The 21,235-nt window shown below is 40.1% G+C and overlaps 1 protein-coding gene across 1 annotated transcript in view; it reads left to right on the top strand.

Moving 5' to 3' along the window:
* Positions 1-2,575: 2,575 nt before the first annotated feature.
* Positions 2,576-21,235, top strand: part of LOC124712723 (cytosolic carboxypeptidase-like protein 5) — a 179,641-nt gene continuing 160,981 nt past the window's right edge. The window contains exons 1-3 of the mRNA XM_047242893.1: positions 2,576-2,902; positions 3,035-3,171; positions 18,152-18,286. Of these exons, the coding sequence (XP_047098849.1) occupies positions 3,081-3,171; positions 18,152-18,286 (226 nt within the window). The 5' untranslated portion in view covers positions 2,576-2,902; positions 3,035-3,080. The remainder of the gene's footprint in view (positions 2,903-3,034; positions 3,172-18,151; positions 18,287-21,235) is intronic.

The raw sequence follows: 21,235 nt of genomic DNA, 5'->3' as shown, positions 1-21,235 counted from the left end.
CAAAGACAGCTAGGCAGGCCGAGGGTCGACCTCCATAGCCTCCTCTCTCACTGGATAGCTGCAACTGACACAGGGGCTGAGATATGCACTGGGCAGTTGGCAGTCAGCACTCAGCAGTCAGACATTTGTAAAGAAGGGTGAAGTATTTATGTTGGCGCTTCCTGTGGGCTCTCTGGTGGTGGGGATGGCAATGACATCATGTGTTCTGGTTTTCCCTCAGTGTTAGCTCTTCTAGTGACTCAAACCACACACACACACACACACACACACACACACACACACACACACACACACACACACACACACACACACACACTTCTGACTTTCATAACTTCATCTTCCAGATAAATCTTTTCTGCTGGTTTGGCAGCTGAATATTTTCTGTTGTGTTGTACCTAACCTTGCTTACGGCTCTCTGCTTTGTCACTAGCATAACAGTATCTTTTGGCTTCCAAGATGTCATTATGCTTCATTTGCAGACTTGGGCACTTGGTTGTCCTCCGGTGCTGCAGTAGTTTTCTAGCTTTCGTGTGTGCAGCAACTTGTTCAGCATTCCCCCCTAGCTGGCAGTCTACTGGTCATTGACAAAGACGGTTCAGCTTTCAGGGGCTGCCAAGGTAGAACTTCGACGAATTTTTAGTGTCAGCCGAGGATACTATCCTGGGGTATAACAAAATGAATGACACAACCAACTCATAAACATAGGGCCTAATACATGTGCTGTTTGTGTAATTTCGAGCATAATATGTATTGTGTACTGCCATCTCAGACATAGAATTGCCCAAATCCTATTCTTACTTTCACTGAACCTGCCGATCCATGATAGTCATGCTGGTGCTTGGGAAGAAGTAAGTCAACCACAATGAACAATAAGAAGTTGTGAAAGGGAAAAAAAGCGACAAAAGCAAAGAGGGCTGCAGAAAGTCAGTGCTCAAGTAGTGTAAGAATGAGATACTGTATTTAGTATAAAATATAATCAGAAGGAGGTCACGCCAAATTCTTATTCAAACAATTAAGAAACACTGATAGGTGTGAAAGTGTCTCTGTTACAGTCAGACCAACAAAATACGAATCCAATGGACAAGACTAATCTAAGAATGGAAGAAATGTAATGGTTCAAACACCAACTGTCAGGACTGCAGCCCAGAAACTGAAACCAGGCCTCAATCCACCGTTCAATGCCCTGCGAACTCAGCAACGTCAGCAGGCAGGGCTTCTGCAGCCGATGCTTGTGCATGAGGGATGCCATGCAGACTCCTGCCGCGTGATCGACCGACATGCTGATTATGCCACACCAGGCCATTGACCCCACTCCAGACTTTTCTGTGCGGTGTCGATACAGGGGGCTTTTCTCAACTGTCAGCCCTTGAAAAGTGGATTTAAATCACCAGGACTAGCATGTCAGCAAGTCGTCGCAGCTAGGCCATCCAATGGCACATGGCTCATGTCGGTTATCACTGCTTCTATGACACTGTCTCTACTGGGGCGCGAACCAACGACTGCTGCCCTAATGTCCACCCCGAGGCACAGGAACGTCACCCCACTGCTATACCGCCACCCTGCAGCCGCCAGCCGCCATCTGCCAGTACGATGCGATAGTTCGGCCACCGCTACCATCAACGGCAGACGCCTGCATAGCCACGCTCGTACTTGAGTGCTGGGGCCTGAGGATCATCTCCCGTCATGTGCAGCCTGTCTACTTCAGATGTGCTGAACCACGTCAGTTTGTGTTCATCAGTTACGTGTCCTGTCATCTAATGGCTGCCTTCTTCTTCCACTCCAACGTCAACCTCCAGCAGAGAACCACTCGCCCACTCCTACCCTGGAGTAAACCTTATTACAAGATTGTAGTCGACTAATACATCATAGCGATATACTTCGGTCAAGGAGGAGGAGGAGATTAGTGTTTAACGTCCCATCGACAACGAGGTCATTAGAGACGGAGCGCAAGCTCGGGTTAGGGAAGGACGGGGAAGGAAATCGGCCGTGCCCTTTCAAAGGAACCATCCCGGCATTTGCCTGAAAGGATTTAGGGAAATCACGGAAAACCTAAATCAGGATGGCCGGAGACGGGATTGAACCGTCGTCCTCCCGAATGCGAGTCCAGTGTGCTAACCACTGCGCCACCTCACTCGGGGCTTCGGTCAAGGAATTACAAAACTAAAAATAAATAAATGAATACAATCGAACGTCAGGGGATTTCCCATTTGTTCCTGCAACTCCGAGGGTAAAAAGTTAACGGTAATGACACAGCGGTAAAGTAGTAGATGTCTTTAATTTCATACTGACATGGAAAATGCAGAGAATTGCTTTCTGTCATGCGACATATCGCAATTTAAAAAAAAAGAAAGATATTGTAAACGGGGTGTATGCTATTAATTGTATGTAAATCTGATACTGTATTTCGTAGTAAACGTTAATGAGTTTGGAGTCTATTAAGGCAGTAAATAGAGCAGTAAGTTTCATCCTCAAATTAAGTGTATGTATTTAATTTTTAAGAAGCTATCATTTCCTCTGGTCACAGCGAGTATTACAATTGCAGTAGTAAATAATCGTAATTCGATACTATCGCAAATCGCTCTATAACAGAAAACAACTACATGGAATATGGCGTGTTATGTTTTGATTGTATAGGATAGGATGGGATTGGGTATGGTCCGTGGGCTTGTGTATCGAAATTTTGATACTATTTATTTTAAAAAGGAATACATCTGGCTACAGAAATAAGTCGTCAAAAGTAACCGATTGTGTGTATTCGTGTTTTATTTTTTGTGGAGAAATTCTGAAAGCTGTTATGAGTGACTAGCCAACACGTTAGCATTGTGATCACTTGCTGGAATAATGTATTGTTTACTTGTATGATGGTGACACCTCCTGAAGGAAAAGAAACCTTGTTTTATGTGTAAGATTTTCACTTAGCTGAATGCACTTTGTTGCGCTTGAGTTGTTTATCTACATTTCCCTCGTATTTGAAAGCGAAAATGTTTAAATTCTTTACTTAATTAAACGTTATCGTTTTTTCTCTCTCTTACAGAAATGAAGCAAGATCCAAATTTAAACTTACTGTTTAACCATATGCCATGGACGTCGAATGTGGAGGATTTACATTTTTATCGAATTTCGACTCCGGAAATCTGGCTCGTGTTGAGTTAGTACCGCAGAAGTTCCATGGTGCGCAGTTTCGCTTTATTGTATTAATATTCCAAGTTCTCCGTTCGTATCAGTTGTCTATGCTTATTGGAAATTTACCATATTGTACTGATTGCTGACACTCATAAATACAGAAATAGCAACACACATATAGAGTAGGCCGCTCTGTTCTTTTTGTGTGTATGTTGCAAAAGCAGTAAAGAAATGGTATGAGCTTTGATAAAGTGCTGTGTATATAATAATTTCTCAACTCAAGATGCCACATCAAGAAAGTGATCTTTCATTTGTGAAATGCAGAGACATTTGAAGCTACTTCTTGCCCCATCATATATTATTTTATCCATACACAATCCTTATAATAATATTTGAAAAATAGCAAACCAAAATGGCATATTTGATAGTGTGTAGTGGTTATCTCTCCTGAAATCTTGGTTGTGGTGCTAAGTGATCTGGTGGCCAAAATCTATATTCGTTGTTCCCAGCACTCACTCACAGCTTCAATAGCTTTGTACATAATTATCCATAGATTCAAACCTTATTTTGCAAGTGGCTCACATAATTGTAATTTACAACAGTATCTGTTCTTTCCAAGATTTGCTTCAGGTTTAATACTGTTTTCTTTATAAATAACTAAAATCACCAGGCACATTGATGAACATATTATGTATTAGATCTGTTTGTTGCATGTTACATACACATTCAATTATGAAACATACCAGGGGAAGGAGCATAACATATCTCAGACCTAGGCAGAAGTATTAGAAAATTGTATAGAAGAGCACATAAACTTCTCATAGTTTCCTTTAGTTATGATGATAGTTTAGTGAGAAACTAGAATTTACTATTGGAAAGTTAGCCACAGGTTTTCCTTCATATTTCATTACTTCCAGACTGTCATTGTGTACATTATCAGCTGTTTTTCTACTTCCTGTCATTAATTATGAAAAACACAAAAGAAATTGTCAAATATTTGTGCAGGTTTCTCTCTGTTGCCTGTTGTACTTTGCTATCTGGCATGCCAACTTTGGTATCTGCCCAATGTCACTTTGTTTTCTTCACGCTCTTTGTTTTCAGTTGTCTCTTGGTTAGCACACTGGACTCTCTTTTTGGAGGTTCATATCTTCCCCACCATAATCCATATTACGTTTTCCATGATTTTCCTAAATTGCACCCTGTCAATGCTGGGAAGATTCCTTTGAAAGGTAAGGACCAATTTTCTCCTCCATCCTTGACCTTGTGCTCCGTTTCTAGTGACCTCCTTGCCGGCAGGCTGTTAAACCCTAATCTTCCTTTCTTTTTTTCAGTTTCTATCTTACAAAATTTCCATTTCCTTCTTCCATCTTACAGGATACAGTCCCAAATATTTTAGTTTAGCATACTCAAGAATTTTTCTGTTATTATAGGCATATGCTTATAACTCTTGTCCTTTAAAAATTGTCTTATTCTTTGTGAAGGTTTCTTTTTGTTTGCCTTCTTTATAAATGAAACATATTTTTCCATCTTCATTAATACATTTGTGAAGTAGGCTTAATTGCCTGTTTTGGCTGTCTGGATATTTTTGTATTTTGAGGTGTTGAAGCTATTGTTAATTTCAACCTTAGTTCTACAAGCTTTTTGTTCATAGATAAATTATCATAGTCTACATATCTGACTTCCTGTGTGATGAGCCTCTTTCATTTTTGCTTTTTATCTGTTTCTACTTTATACCTTAAGAGTCCATTATCACTTGCAATTCAAATGTGGTTTAGGACCTTTGCATCCTGTGTGATTTTTGTATTATTTGCTGGATGTAGTCAGTTTTATTTTTGTGAACATACTTTTGGAGTAAAAGTGACCGCTCGCAGAATCATTGACACACACACACACACACACACACACACACACCAAAATTTCTACTCAACGCTTCTGCCTTACAGTGAGTGGTCTCCTTTACTCTAGGTATATTCATTCTACCAGAACTTTCGTACTATAACAGTTTTATTTTTAATTACATTCAGTTCCTGCAAATTCAATTTTCTGTTTGCTTTTCTTAGGAAGTGTGTGTTAGGACAACTATGTCCTCCTTTGCAAATTTTACAGTCTGACCTTTTTTTAAAATCACAGGGAGACTGAAATGTTGCCAACTCCCAGCACTGGCGGGGGTCGACAGAAGCGTCCGATCCCACGCGTTGGCTTTGACCCGTGACGTTAGGGTGTTGTCGTGTGTGACGTCATAACGGCGCGGAGTGTGGTTTGTCTGGCGTGTTTGATGTTGTCGTGTTGTGGTTTGTTGTGCTCTCTGGTGGTATGTTCAGGGTTTTCGTTTGTGTATGTTGATATTGGTATCGGGAGATGTTTTTGAGCTATATAGGCCAAGGGAAGTGTTTGATCCTAATTTATGGGATTGGGAGGTGTTGAGCTATATAGATCAAGGAAATGTCCGATTCCAGAAGATATTGTGTTTAGTGGTATTTGGGGAGTTTGGTGATGTCGGTTTTTTCGTCGTTTAGTGTGGTTTTGTATGGGGGTGGGTGTCTAAATTTGTTTGTATTTAGTTTGCCCCCCCACCTAAAAACACCCCATTTCCCGCGCTTGTCCCGTTAGTGTCATTAGGGTTTTTGTGGAAAGTGTGTGTGTTTGTTTTTCGATGTATTTTCGTCCTCATCATGTGTACGTACCGACTTTATATGCACCATATTGGAATCATGGCTTATGGCCGTTTCCGCCATATTTGTGACATCATGGGTCAAAGCAGACGGGCGGGATCGTACGCTTCCGTATTTCCCTCGCGGTAGAAATACGTTAAACAAAAAACAATGTGCCAAGTTTTCAGAAAATTGTTCCTTCTCTAGGAAGGAAATCTAGGGTCTGAATGAACTGATTCCCTTCTCCACTCTTCATCTCATCTAACAAATCCCTCATTCTGCTCAGAAGAAAGAATACATTGTTCTGAAAGCTAGGCGTATTAGTCTCTTAAGCATTTCTCTTGGTAGTCATGGAGACTGCAGATTCTAGAGTTAAGCCCTGACGATCCTTCATACATCTTTGTGCTCTTAATTACTTTCTCAATAGAATTTTCTATTTTAGCAGTAGTAGTAGTAGTACAACCACCTGTCATTTTGACTATCAGAATCAAGGTTTCTCACTAAAGAATCTCTGTAGTCATTATCAACTTTTAATCGAATTGTCTTATCATTTATACGTCTGTAATTTGTTATAGATCTTCCACGTATTCATCAGAATGTGAACATGTTGATGCCTATACGAATTTAATGCAGTATTTTTGTTTAATTTTAAAACACACTTTACTAGTCTGTCTGACTTTGTTTTAATATGATGACAATATTTTTAATTTCACCTGAATTTCCTCCCTGTTCTGTTGTGCAGTGTTCAGTCCTGCCAGAACCTGAAGAGTTTAGTGAGATACATGGATAATGCGAAGCACAGCTGTTTTTACGTTAGGCCCAAGTGCATCTAAATCTCCGACTGGGATCTGGATTGTGTGCCAGTCAAGTGCTTCAAATTCATATTGTCATTTTACTGTCAGTCTTTGTGTGGTTAGAAATGCATTTAGACCATAGGGTTACAGACTTCCACACCACCATCTGCTGTGTGGCTTAGTGAGCAGACTATCCATATTTATTCTGCACAAAATTATCCATCAAAATAATTACCGTAAAAGACACTAACAGATTCATTATTGTCATGACAAATCATCAGTTAAAAAGGGTCGACCGAAGCGTCCGATCCCACCCGTCGGTTTTGACCCGTGACGTAAGGCTGTTGTGGTTTGTGACGTCAAGACGGCACGGAATTTAGTTTGTGAGAGTGGCGTGTTTGTAGGTGTCGTTTTGATGCGATCGGTGGTGCTCTCTGGTGGTGTGTTAGGTGATGTTTTTGGTTTAGTTTGCGAGTGTGGTGTCGTGTGTGAATTTTGGTAAATTGCTTTTTTTATGTCTTTGGTAGGTGTGGATATGACTGACAGGGTAACAGTTTTTGGTTGTTGGCTATGATGGGGGACAGTGCGTTGTCTCTAATAAAATTTCTTCAACTATTCGGATTTTTGGATGAAGTTGTGAAGTGTTCATTATGTCGTGAAGAAATGAGGCTTACTGAAAGTTCCGGCATCTCGGACCAGGGACGGCTGTATGTGGAGATGTCGTAAGGATAACAGGTCAAGGGAAGTGTTTGACCCCAATGTGTGGCTGTGAATGTTGGCATCTGGAGATGTTTTTGAGCTATATAGGTCAAGGGAAGTGTTCGATCCCAATTTATGAGGAGCTGCTGTTGAGCTATATAGGTCAAAGGAAGTGTTCGATCCCAATTTATGGGATCGGGAGCTGCTGTTGAGCTATATAGGTCAAGGGAAGTGTTCGATTCCAGATGATATTGTGTTTAGTGGTATTTGGGAGTTTTGTGACGTAGGTTTTTTTCGTCGTTTTGCGTGGTTTTGTATGGGGGTGGGTGTCTACATTTGTTTATATTTACTTTGTCCCCACCCAAAAACCCCCTATTTCCCGCGCTTGTCCCGTTAGTGTCATTAGGCTTTTTGTGGAACGTGTGTTGTTTGTTTTTTGATGTATTTTTGTCCTCATAATGTGTATGAAACTACTTTATATGCGCCATATTGGAATCGTGGTTTATGGTCGTTTCCGCCATATTTGTGACATCATGGGTCAAAGCAGACGGGCGGGATCGGACGCTTCCTTATTTCTGTTAAAAATATTCCTAGTGTACAAACAATTGCTATGTTATAGAGGCAGTGAACAGTCAGTGTGAGAACAAAAACATGATAGCGCAAATCTTGTTTTCCAGAGCACAAGTGTGTGTGTGTGTGTGTGTGTGTGTGTGTGTGTGTGTGTGTGTGTGTGTGTGTGTGTTTTTAAAAAAAGGCAAATTAACCATCACCATGTATGCAGTAATGTGAAATCCAGCTAAATGTTCAACTTGCTCACTATGTTTACACAACAAACTGTGCCAGTCTTTAAATGTTGTTGTCTAGTTGGTTATGTGCTACTCTGTTCTGCTGTTCCACACATCCCACCACATGATGTATTATGTGCTCACTACTCTAGTACATTTGATGTTACAGATGAGTCTTATTCTACCTTAGGAGATTATGGTCATAGTCATGTTATTTTTTACTTTATCACAGTTCCAGTTGCATACATGGCAAGTTAATGGCTTGTTGATAGTGTTGTTTTTGTTATTAGCTGCACAACAAAACTTAAGAGTCATGGCTATTATACTATTCTTTGGGTTTTTTAACATTGTATTGAAACAGCATGTGGAATTTCACGGGAATTGGCTTTGGTGAATTGATCCTGGGTGTAAAGACTTTAAGTTATTGGGACAATTATTACATCACAATTTGACTGTGTGCTTGGTTTCGAAGCACGTGATCACTGTTATGTGCTCTGTATTAAAAAATATATGTGGAGCATATCAAACAGTGAAACAGCTTACTGGCAACTAGTATATGCTTGTGCTCTTGTTGCACCCAGAATAAACTCACATGCATTTTGACAGTTTTCTTCCTTTTCACAAACATCACATTTCCTCCTACAGTCTGTCCATTTGTGGTGAACATATGTTTGCATCCTGATTCATTACACAAAACTTTGTCTCATCTGAGCCTTCATTTCTCATAATTATTTTACTACTTCAGTTCACAGGCAAGTTTCCCATGTCATCTTATCCAGTGCAACTAACATTACCAAGTATTATGCTGGTTAGATGGCGTCAAACAACCTTTTGTGTAAGATTGTTTTTCTGAAATTATACTCTGAAATAAAATAAAATTCAATTCCTCTCTCACCCCTACTGTCTCCACTGTATGAAACTTCAACAAAATTCAATTTCTGACACTCTGTCCTAATGAAACTACAACAAAGCTCTGATCCACAAACTTGAGGTATTTATATTACCAGAAGTACAGTTTAATACTGACCTGTAGCATAGTGAATTTCGGTTAAATTAAGGGTCTCAAACATGATGACACATGAACATAAGTGTGTAGATTTTCCAGATGCATCTGACAGATAGTGTTCTACTTGGTGTGCATAAGGAAATATTACATAGTATGTTTCTCATTCAGCAATGACATTTAAATGTTCGTTGTTTGTAAGATGTTGTTATGTGTCATATAAGAAGGAAAACCATGTACCGTGTGTTATTATTCAACTGTGGCAGGGCCATGGTCTGTCAAAACTGTGGTTTATTTTCTATGATACCACTGCCCACATTCGTCAGGATCCTGCATTTGTCACACGAATATGGAATTCATATTCCATGCACAATGCTGTTTGCGACGAGTGCTTAAGAGGACACACATTGTTTGCTTGATCATGCAGAGTTTACAGCCACATCACATAATTTTGTGTCAGGAAATTGGGTTGTGTGCGGCAAGACGAGTATCTACACAATATAGTCAACAACATCTGGAGTGCACGGACTGTCAGTATGGCAACCATTTTTTGTGGCTTCCCTCGACATGACAGCAGAGAGACGTATGCCAAAAGTGGTGCACCCAGTGACAATACTAGTTACAGGAATGGCTCCATGCCAACTTTACAGAAGACTCCTAGTTCTTCATATGTAGAGGCTTTCAAGGAGAACTGACATTGCCAGATTATCGTTGTCATAGAGCCAAACATAATATGAAGTTTTGTAGGATACACTACACTACCACATCTTGTTCACACTACAATTTTGATTTTTTAAGGTTGGTGGTTATCTTCGAGGCCTCCATGGCATGATCTCTCAAGAAGAAAATGCAAGTTGACATGTTTTCCATACTGTCTTGACGTGACTGAACACGTACGGTGTTCAACTATTGTCCTGGCCAGCATTTTATCCATATCTCTCTCTCACTGAAAACCTGATCATAAGTGACCAAGAGTCTGACTCACATTCACTTGCCAGCTACTATGATTGATGAATAGTAACAAGGAGTTGAAGCAGCATAGAATGGTGTTCCTCTACCTCTCATACAAGCTCAGTTCGATCTGATGCCTAGGCAGGTTAGAGCCGTTTTTGCTGCCAGAGGTTGTTACTTTGCATATAAAAGTTTTCACTCTGTATACCCCCAAATCATGTACAAATTTAATTATGTATTCTTCATATTATGCTATATACACACAGTAAGTAAAATTTTGTTAACACATTGACTGCCATATACGTACGATGAATGTTTCATTGCCGGGCCAGGTCAAGCCGTCAGGAGTGAAGCTCTGCTATGGCCACCAGCAGCCTTGTGGCAGTCATCATGTTAATGTTCTGATGTTGCAGTTCTAGTGGTCAGCTGTATCCCATTAATTTCCTGTAATTCACTTTGCCACTGTACAGGTTTCCTTGATATGTACAGATTGAAATTAGTTGTTGCATGTACAGTGACACTGAAGTGGCTATTCAGGGAGCAACTAATATCTCAGAAATTACTAAAACAGTAGTTGCTAAAATGTGGACAAGTGTATTTTATTTGTTGTTATGTAGGGAGAAAAGATTTGTAGCTGCTTCATTTAGGGGTATTTTACATTCTTTTTGCACCTCAACCTTCGACTGATCTGTGTTTTAGTGTGGGAAATCACACCCAAATCTCTACTGCCATTGTCATGATATCTCATCTTTTTTAACAGTGATTACAGTGAATTTTCCATTGTTAGAAGCACTGCTGGAAGACGGCTAACTAGCTGCTATGTGCTCAGTAACAGTTGTGATTCCATTTGATATTTGATTTTAGTTTATAAGCTACAGTTTAAAGTTGAATTTCATTTTAAAAAGGAGAATATAATTTTGAAGTGTTAAGCCAAGTGAGTACTCAGGGTATGGGACAATAGGTTGTTACACGTTGACAGAAAATTCTTTGTAGCAGGTGAGTTTTACAGATCAGATGCACATTATTATAATGCTGAACTGCTCAGTGGTTGGTTGAACCAATGGAAAAAATTTGTACATACAATTTCATCGGAGTATAAAGATGATGTAGCAGCTGAGGTGCGTTGTGATTGTGATAATGGCGTTATTTGTTGCAAAGATTACTACAGCACTTAATTTCATTGATCATAAGTATATATCCCTGGTTCATCAGTACTTATGACTGTGAAGTAAAAGGGGGGGCGGGGTGAGAGTTACATCAAACTGTCAGCAGCAGTGTAGGTGCAAGTGAGAACCCTATAGCTTTTTTGATCAATTATTATTCAAAGAAGAATGAGCACATTTTGCTGCAGTTCATGTCACCTTGAGGTCACCTTTCAGTGTGTAAGTTTAAAAACTGTGAAACCCCAACTATATTTAAGACACATTTGATTCTCTATCTTCTGACCTCATGGATAACTTCACACACTTCAGTGTTGTCACCAGACTTGTTCAAGATAGTGCCTGAGAACAATGTTTCTTATCCTCTGGGGACTCTGATGACCTTCCACGCACTTGAGTCTCTAATTTTAAAGAAGAGAGTATAATTATGAGGTGTTGCTCTTGCTTAACTTTTTGGAACAGTTAAGAACACGTGACTTTACAAAGATTCCACATGGCAAAATGTTAGATGAAGACAAAGTAAGAGGTCCTTGACGAACAGTTTGAGTAGAATACACTATGTGATCAAACATGTCTGAACACCCCCAAAAACATATTTTTTCATATTAGGTGCATTGTGCTACCACCTGCTACCAGGTACTCCATATCAGTGACCTCAGTAGTCATTAGACATTATGAGAGAGCAGAATGGGATGCTCCGCGGACCTCACGGACTTCAAACGTGGTCAGTTGATTGGGTGTCACTTGTGTCATATGTGTCATATGTCTGTATGCGAGATTTCCACACTCCTAAACATACGTAGGTCCACCATTTCAGTGTGATAGTGAAGTGGAAATGTGAAGGGGCATGTAGAGCATAGAAGTGTACAGGCTGACCTCATCTGTTGACTGATGAGACCACCAACAGTTGAAGAGGGTCATAATGTGTAATAGGCAGACATATGTCCAGACCACCACACAGGAAATTCCTAACTGCATTGGGATCCACTGCAAGTACTAAGACAGTTAGGCGGGAGATGAGAAAACTTGAATTTCTCGGTTGAGTGGCTGCTCATAAGCCACAAATCATGTCGGTAAATGCCAGACAATGCCTCGCTTGGTGTAAGGTCAGTATTACACTATCAAATTTCTTTGTCCAGTATCTTTGTCAAAGAAATTTGATGATGTAATAGGGAACTTTGTCAAATGTCGTCAAATATTTGATCAAATCTAGGGCCTCGCAGTAGATTTGATCAAAGAAGTTGCTTGTCTTCTGTTCTCTGCAATGTGGCATGTTACCACATGGAGCGCTAGCATCGGAGCAGCATTCTGTCATCTGTAGTGTTTTTATAAACATTGCTGGTAAATACAATTGGTGTGTACCGACAACTACAAAATTAATAGAGATGTATGAAGCTGATGAGGCACTTTACAATGTGAGGCACCCTGAATACAAAAATAGATTAAGAAGATTGGAGACCTGACCTGACCTGACCTGACCTGACCTGACCTGACCTAACCTAACTTAACCCTCTCCTGTAGCTGGGAATCGGAGTGCTACAGTGAGCCTGTCTTCTGCAGAAATATCAGTTCTTAAGTGAGTATTGTGCTTTGTGATATGGGGATACACTTCACTGAGGACATACAGAAATGTATGCTCATCCATTCTTAAGTAATTGATGTACGAGTTGACGTCCTCCACTATGCCCGCATCTCGTGGTCGTGCGGTAGCGTTCTTGCTTCCCACGCCCGGGTTCCCGGGTTCGATTCCCGGCGGGGTCAGGGATTTTCTCTGCCTCGTGATGGCTGGGTGTTGTGTGCTGTCCTTAGGTTAGTTAGGTTTAAGTAGTTCTAAGTTCTAGGGGACTGATGACCATAGATGTTAAGTCCCATAGTACTCAGATCCATTTGAACCATTTTTCCTCCACTATAAGCTCACATAACAAGTTTTGTTGAATGCTTTTATCGTGTCGCCGTAAAACCCATGGCTTCACTCAGGTACGTTTCCTTTTTCTCCCCCACTTCTCTTCTGCATGTGCACACAGTGCAATTGTGGTACATGCAACTGCTGCACTCAATAACAAGTTGTTGTTGTCAGCCAGCTTGAACTTTGACAAAAAATATGATGTCAGTGTAATACCCCTTTTTAGTGCCACGTCAAACTTCTTTGTCAAATATATTTGACGAATATTTGATCGCATCTTTAATCAAATCTTTGACAAAGAAATTTGATAGTGTAATACCGACCTAAGGAATGTAAACATTGGATGAATGAACATGGAAAAACATTGTATGGAGTGACAAATCACGGTACACAATGTGGTGATCTAATGGCAGGGTGTGGGTATGATGAATGCCCGGTGAACGTCATATGCCAGCGTGTGTAGTGCCAACAGTAAAATTCAGTAGCAGTGGTGTTATGTTGTGGTCATGTTTTTTGTGGAGGGGGCTTGCACCCTTTGTTGTTTTCGATGGCACTATCACAGCACAGGCCTACATTGGTATTTTAAGCACTTTCTTGCTTCCCACTGTTGAAGAGCAATTCGGGGATGGCAATTGCTTCTTTCAACATGATCAAGCACCTGTGGTGGAGTGGTTACACGACAATAACATCCCTGTAATGGACTGGCCTGCACAGAGTCCTGACCTGAATCCTATAGAACACCTTTGGGATGTTTGGGAATGCCGACTTTGTGCCAGGCCTCACCAACCAACATCGATACCTCTCCTCAGTGCAGCATTCCATGAAGAATGGGCTGCCTTTCTCCAAGAAAACTTCCAGCACCTGATTGAACATATGCCTGCAAGAGAGGAAGTTGCCATCAAGGCTAAGGGTTGGCCTACACCATATTGAATTCCAGTATTACTGATGGAGTGGCCACAAACTTGTGAGTCAGTTTCAGTCAGGTGTCTGGATACTTTTGGTCACATAGTGTATGTAACTTTTATGAAATTTTGTGAAGTGTATAACAATATGCAGGGCATTAAAAAAAGTGTTGAATACTTTGGGATGTGGTAGTACTCATTGAAACATGAAAAATAAGTACAATAAACATGGGTCAGGAAACGTGTACTTTCTGAGATAAGTTCAATAAACATTGCCGGCAATGAATGTTTCTGCGATAAACAAGTGTTTACAGGGGGTATTCAATGTGGCGTCCATTCATGACAGTGCACTCCTCCGACCTCTGGCATAAGGAATGATGTACCCTTTGCAGTATACCCAGTTGTTGTTGTACCTGCTGGCATGTATCGAAGACTGACCCTGTAGTGTACATGCTAATACCGACCTAAGGAATGTAAACATTGGATGAATGAACATGGAAAAACATTGTATGGGGTGACAAATCACGGTACACAATGTGGTGATCTGATGGCAGGGTGTGGGTATGGTGAATGCCCGGTGAACGTCATATGCCAGCGTGTGTAGTGCCAACAGTAAAATTCAGTAGCAGTGGTGTTATGTTGTGGTCATGTTTTTTGTGGAGGGGGCTTGCACCCTTTGTTGTTTTCGATGGCACTATCACAGCAAAGGCCTACATTGGTATTTTAAGCACCTTCTTGCTTCCCACTGTTGAAGAGCAATTCGGGGATGGCAATTGCTTCTTTCAACATGATCAAGCACCTGTGGTGGAGTGGTTACACGACAATAACATCCCTGTAATGGACTGGCCTGCACAGAGTCATGATGTTGACCAATTCCTTCAAGAGTCCCTATAACCAAAAGTCTAGGGGATTGAGGTCTGGGGAACGATCAGGCCAAGGTGTGCCGCCCCCCCCCCCTCCCCCCCAAACCAATCCAGTGCGATTTCGGGCAGTGCTGCTGAGCAGTGCGGCGGCAGTGGTCAGCGTTCCATAGGGGAAATAGATGGGACATTTACACATGTGGTGATTCATACAGCAGCGGCAACCACACGACCATTTCTGCACGAGCGGCTGCGTGTGCTGCTGGCAGCAACATTTTCACACCTGTTACCTTTCACGCATGGCATTTCATTAGCGTATCAGTCGTTCTCACAGCACCATGAGTTTTGGTGCTGAGCATTTCATTTGTGAGGAAGAAATGCGTCCTGATATTTGGGACTCAAAATGTTGCAAATACAGCAACAGGATTGTGAAACACAGAGCATGGGAAGAATTGTGTGAACTGTTCGTCCCAGGATTTGCAAATGAAACAACAGATTCCAAAAACCAAAAAGGTATGTATTTAGAATTATATGTACAATGTGTTACATTATTATGTACAAATATTAGAAGTCCCCAGATCAAATTTCGTTGAATTGCCAACTCACTGCACCTTTTTCACTTGCAAAGAATTCAGCAAATTTATCTCTGATAACAGCGGTTGATTTGTCCCTTGTTCTTGGCAGTAGGGCTTCCTTGACTCCATGTAGTCCAACGATGTTCATTGTGTCTTTGAATGTGTACCCCTCTCTACGACAAATGAAATTATGTAATATGCAGCATATTTTTATTATATCTGAGACCAAATCAATTGAAAAATTGAGTGGATGATGGAATATTATTCATTTGTTGCTGAGTATTCCAAATGTACTCTCTATGAATCATCTCACCCATCATAAACAATAATTATATATCTTTTTAATGACTGGCAAATTATTTCCACCATAGGGTCTTTGCATATCTTCTGTCAGACCAAGTACTTCATCACTTCATGGCAGTGGCTCTCCTCCAGCACATATTGGTTTTGGTCTAGGAATGTTCAGTTTGTTGTCTCTTATCTTATTGAATAGCATACTGTTTTTAAAGATTTGTAAATATGAACTTTTGCCATAAGACCCGACAAAATTATAATTTGCATCACAAACTGCTAATGACACAATTGAGAAAAAATGTTTGTAGTAAAAGTGAAGAGAGCATCTATGCCGGTGCTTAATGAAATGCATGTGTGTACCATCTACTGCCCCTATACAGTTTGGAAAATCTGCATTTGTCTTAAAACCTTGTGCAATATTCAACCAGTCCTCTTCAGTAAGCATTGGAAATGTAGACTCTTTCAGAACATTCCAAATATTTTGACAAGTGTCCTTTACTATGCTTGAGGTGGTAGAAACTCTACATTTATATGTGTAATGTAGATCTGTGAATGTATTTCCTGATGCAAGATACCTGAAATCAGAAAAGAAATTTCAGCAACACAGTTGCAAAAGAGGTGGAAAATGTAAGAGATTTATACACTCAAGAGCTGCAAAAACAGAAAAAAGTGAAGAGTGGTTCAGCAGCAGGTGCTAGACAGCAGTACATTTTCTTCAAGCAATCGTCTTGTGAAACTAAACCTCCTGTTGAGGGGGGAAAAAAAAGACAGTATGACAAAAGAAGAGTCAAGCACTTATCAAGAACCATCTTCTACTGTCTCAGGCTCTAGTGTTCCCAAAAAGACTCTTCCAGAAGAGCATAAATTGTTTAGGATACTTGCAGAAAGTGTTCAAGAGAAATTAAAATTTATGGAGGAAGATCCTGATGGATTATTCCTCTTGTCTTTGCTACCTCACTTCATAGCCATATCTGAAGAAAAGCAATTTAATGCGAAATTCGAACTTAAGAGTGTGCTGCAAAAATACATTACAGATGGTACTACTCATGGAAACGTGGCTGTATCACAGGGAAATGTAAGTGGAACGCACTTTGCAGAACATGACTCATCTGCTTCCATGACCACTTATGCGGAACAGCTGGCTGAGTCAGCACAAAGGGCGACATTGGAATCACAGTCTCAGTTTTTTGATACATCAGTGTACGAAGATTTGTTTTAGGATGTCTATACATATTGTAATTTTCTTATGTAACACAAATTGCTAAATTAAAATTGTTTTACATCAAATATTTTTACTTACCTTAGTGTGATGGTCAACCTTTCCTCTGCAGAAATACTCTCTCTCATGCAAGTGTTCTGGTGTGAAATATGTGTTTTCAGCAAATGTAGTTGTTCCTCAAAGGTCGGTACTAACATCGTGAAGTAGTTGAAGAACTTGTCACTGTCTTCACATAACTCACTATATAAAGTGTAGAGGTGTACGTATATTGTATGAGTTGTGCATATTGGGTGTTGCCAGTATTTATGTTTATGATGTTGGCACCTGAATTTTCTTTTGATCAACAAAGCCAGAGCTAATACTTCTTTGTCTGAGTCCGTATTATCAATTGAGTGGATTTACACGGTACGGCGTGAGAGTGCCAATTACGCACAGCAGCAGTGCTGCTAAGTAGAGAGAGGGAAGAAAAAGAAGAAGAAGAAGAAGAGAGAGAGAGAGACGGTGGGGATCGACGCATGCTGCTCAGCAGTACTGCTGAAAATCACCCACGTGTAAGACACCTAAAAGTCTGCATCAGATGTTTGCGCACATTATGATGAAAGTGTGCTAGTGCACCACTATGCATGAACCACATTTGTATTCATTGCTGCAATGGCACAGCCTCCAGCAAGATAGGCAATACATTAATGGGGAAGTCCAGATAATGTGCTCCAGTCAACCTTTGTAGTAGCACATATGGCCCTATTAATCTCTCACCAAGTATGCCTGCCCATACGTTGGTTGAGAATCTGTGTTAATGCCCTCTTTCCTAAATTGCATGAGGATTTACATCTGCCCATACGTGCTAGTTATGGAAATTCACAACACCATCTCTTGTTAACCCTGTTAACATCCGCAGCCAAGCATTGCACAGCCGTCCCTATTAACACGTGTTTATCTCGGAAAGTCTGCATTTCTGGACCCATGTTTATTGGACTTATTTTTCTTGTTTCGATGAGTACTGTCATCTCTCAAAGTATTGACAGATTTTTTTGTATGCCCTGTATTTAAGAAGGAAAAGAGAGTATATTGTTAATATCTGAGTTGATATTGTAAGTCTTAAACATTATATTGTAGTGTTATTTCCAGAATTAAGAGAGAAATTGTTGTGATTGCTTGCAACCTCATTTTGTGATTTAGTTTACTAAATTATTTCATGTTAATTTTGCCATGTAATTGTTTCTTATGTTTAGGCAATGCAGCTCATACAAAGAACAGTTCTGGAGATGAAGTCCCTGACTTTGAGTTTAATATTTGGACTCGTCCAGATTGTTATGGAACGGAATTTGAGAACAGTAACAGAACTTGGTTCTACTTTGGAATAAAGGGTATGTTACTTTCTGAATATTTATTTACTTTCATTGTGAATTTTAGAACTCTCATTTCCCAATGAAATTCATTCACATTCTGCTTTTATTATGTGTATATCTGATGTCATCGCATTGTCTTTCAGATTTATATTTTGAAGATTATGAAAAATATAGACTGTTATTCTTTATGTAGAGAAGATGTTGAGTTACAGACAGACCCAACAAAAAGACTGCTATACATTCTAGCTCTCAGCTTAAAGGCCTTCTTCTGAAATAGAAAACACACACACACACACACACACACACACACACACACTCACTCACTCACTCACTCACTCACTGCTCCCATCAGCAGTTTGCAGTTTGGACACAATGGCCAAAGACAGTGGTCATGTGTGTGCAGGGTGCACTGGTGTGTGTGTGTGTGTGTGTGTGTGTGTGTGTGTGTGTGTTTTCCAGTTGAGAAGAAGACGTTTTCGCTGAAAGCTTAGATGTATAGCAGCCTTTTCGTTGCACCTGTCTGCAACTCAACTTCTCCTCTATATGGTGAATAGCAATCTATCCTTTTTATAATACATGGTGAACAGCAATCTATCCTTTTTATAATACTGTTGTTATTTCATCCTGGGCTTTCAATAGTTAGATGTACATTTTCCCTGGTTTCCCCCAACCTTTTTTAATTAGCATGTTGGTTCCTAAAAAGAATGCAACAGATTTGCTTTCCCATCCTTGTCCTGTCCGAACTTGTGCTCTGTTTTTGTGACTTTGTCACTGATAGCAAGTTGCACACCAATTTTCCTTCCTTCCTTAATGTGACGTAATACAGGATTGACTAATTTGTGACTTGTTGTGATTTCCTTGCAAGAGATAAGTAAAATACTTCCACCACCGCCGAGAGCCAGCTGCCAAGGAACATCTACCTCATCACCCAATATCATCCTGGGATGGAACAGCTGAACTGTATCCTTTATCAGGGCTTTGACTATTTATCATCATGTCTAGACATGAGGGGCACCCCACTCACAGTGCTTGCCCACCTCTCCTAAAGCTCTGCAAAAAGAGTTAGTAGTTGTAGTCTGCTGACCACTCACCAGACCTAAACATCGTGGATCATCACTGTGTCACACTTACTCCCAACTCTTTTACCACATAGATCATACTCCTATGGAAGACCCAGGTACAAGACCTGTTTGATTCGCCTACCAAGAACATCTTACTCAAATCCTGTCATGGCTTATCTTATCCCATCAGAGGCAGGACCACTTATAAAAGCAGGCATGTCATATACCAGCTCTGCCACAATTTCTGCACAACATTTTAGGTGGGCATAACCACCAACCAACTGTCCATCCAAATGAAACTGTCAGACTGTGGCAAAGAGCAGAGCTGATCACCCAGTGGTGGAATACACTGCTGAGTACAGTGTGCTAGAGTTCAGTGGCTACTTCACAACCCATGTCATCTGGATCCTTTGACCAAGCACCAGCTTCTCTGAACTGTGTACATGGGATTTTACAATTAATAAAATATTCTGGGCTATTATGCCATGGTTGGATGCGTTTTCCATTTAAACCCAGTGTTTCCTTCCCATCTGTGGAGAACATTTTAAGGAGGATCATAGCATCTTTGAACATCTGATTCACATCCTGTCTTGCTACTGATGAGAGTTGTTCTTGCAACACATCCTCCATTTCCATAATCCTTCGGCCTCAACTTCCACTAATACCATGCACCAACACCCTCTTCCCCATAGTTTGCCCTTCCTCTGCTCTATCATCCCTCTTGAGTCCACTGCCCCACAACTTTATGATAGTGTGCTACATGGACTCACTGTTTCTGATGCCTGTGTGCATACCTGTCCACTTGATACTAAATTAGAATCTGTTTAATTTTGTTCATTAGTTCATCTCTTTGGCTTTGCCTTTATTGTTGGTCTTTTTATCTGTGACTTTAAAGGATGAATACTTCACTCTTTGATTATAAATGAAAAAAAATGTTTTTCTTCTGCTCTCACAAAGGAGTATATCATTGTGAACACATAAGATAGTTGCAAATCTTTTCAAAATTCTTCTGGGTATTTTACACTGATCCTGATTTGCTTCAGATTTCACATTTCCTTCTGTAGGTAAATAGAAGCCCATAATTTACATTATGTTGCTAAAAAACACAAAACAGCCTACCAAATGTAAATTGGAGTTCAGTATGAATGCATGAAAAATGCATTAACAGCGTAGGATTATTTTTTTTTTAATATGAGAATGGGCCAGTGGCGTTCAGCCATTTTATTCAGACACTTCATTTGAGACAAATGTGCCAAGCTTAACAGTTTACGATGTTATTGTCAAGGAAACAGTAAGTCAAATCCTTGCTCCTGTAACTTTAAGAAATGGACAGTCAATACATGTATTTGAATGCAGCCTGAACATTTCCATGTGAATATCAAGATTAATTTTGTGCTTATAATTTAAATTTTGAGTACAAATGTGTTTTTCCACACATCTGTTTGCAGAGCAGTCCAAAATTGCACTGCAAGATAGTTTTTATGTTTTTCTGCTTCCTTTTGTTGAAGCAATGAGGATAACTGTAACAGACCAACATTCATTCACTCATTTTAAACCTTACAAGAATCTTTCTCATAATGACTTGTATTTTCTCTGTTTGTAAGCCACATTATTGTTTTTTTTAAAGTCAGAATCTTTTGATATGCTTAGTTGTGATTGCTTTATACCTTCATAAGTTTGTTTTTTGCTTTGTTTCTCATTTTTACTTACACATACAAAATGCCTACAAAGAAATTTTTTCCTTATCTATTACATGTGAGATACAATAAAATATGTCAACTTCGAATAGCCTTCAGTGAAATTATTAGGCTCATACTTAGCACACCACTCTCTTCCACTGCTTGAAAATATTTTGTGTCATAATCTGAAGTAACCTGCAGTGGAACTATTTCTTCCATTGTATCTC

Source organism: Schistocerca piceifrons, chromosome 1 (genome assembly GCF_021461385.2).
Source record: "Schistocerca piceifrons isolate TAMUIC-IGC-003096 chromosome 1, iqSchPice1.1, whole genome shotgun sequence".
NCBI lineage: Eukaryota > Metazoa > Arthropoda > Insecta > Orthoptera > Acrididae > Schistocerca > Schistocerca piceifrons.
Note: the sequence above shows the minus strand (reverse complement) of the source record. Positions and strands in the feature narration are given on the sequence as shown.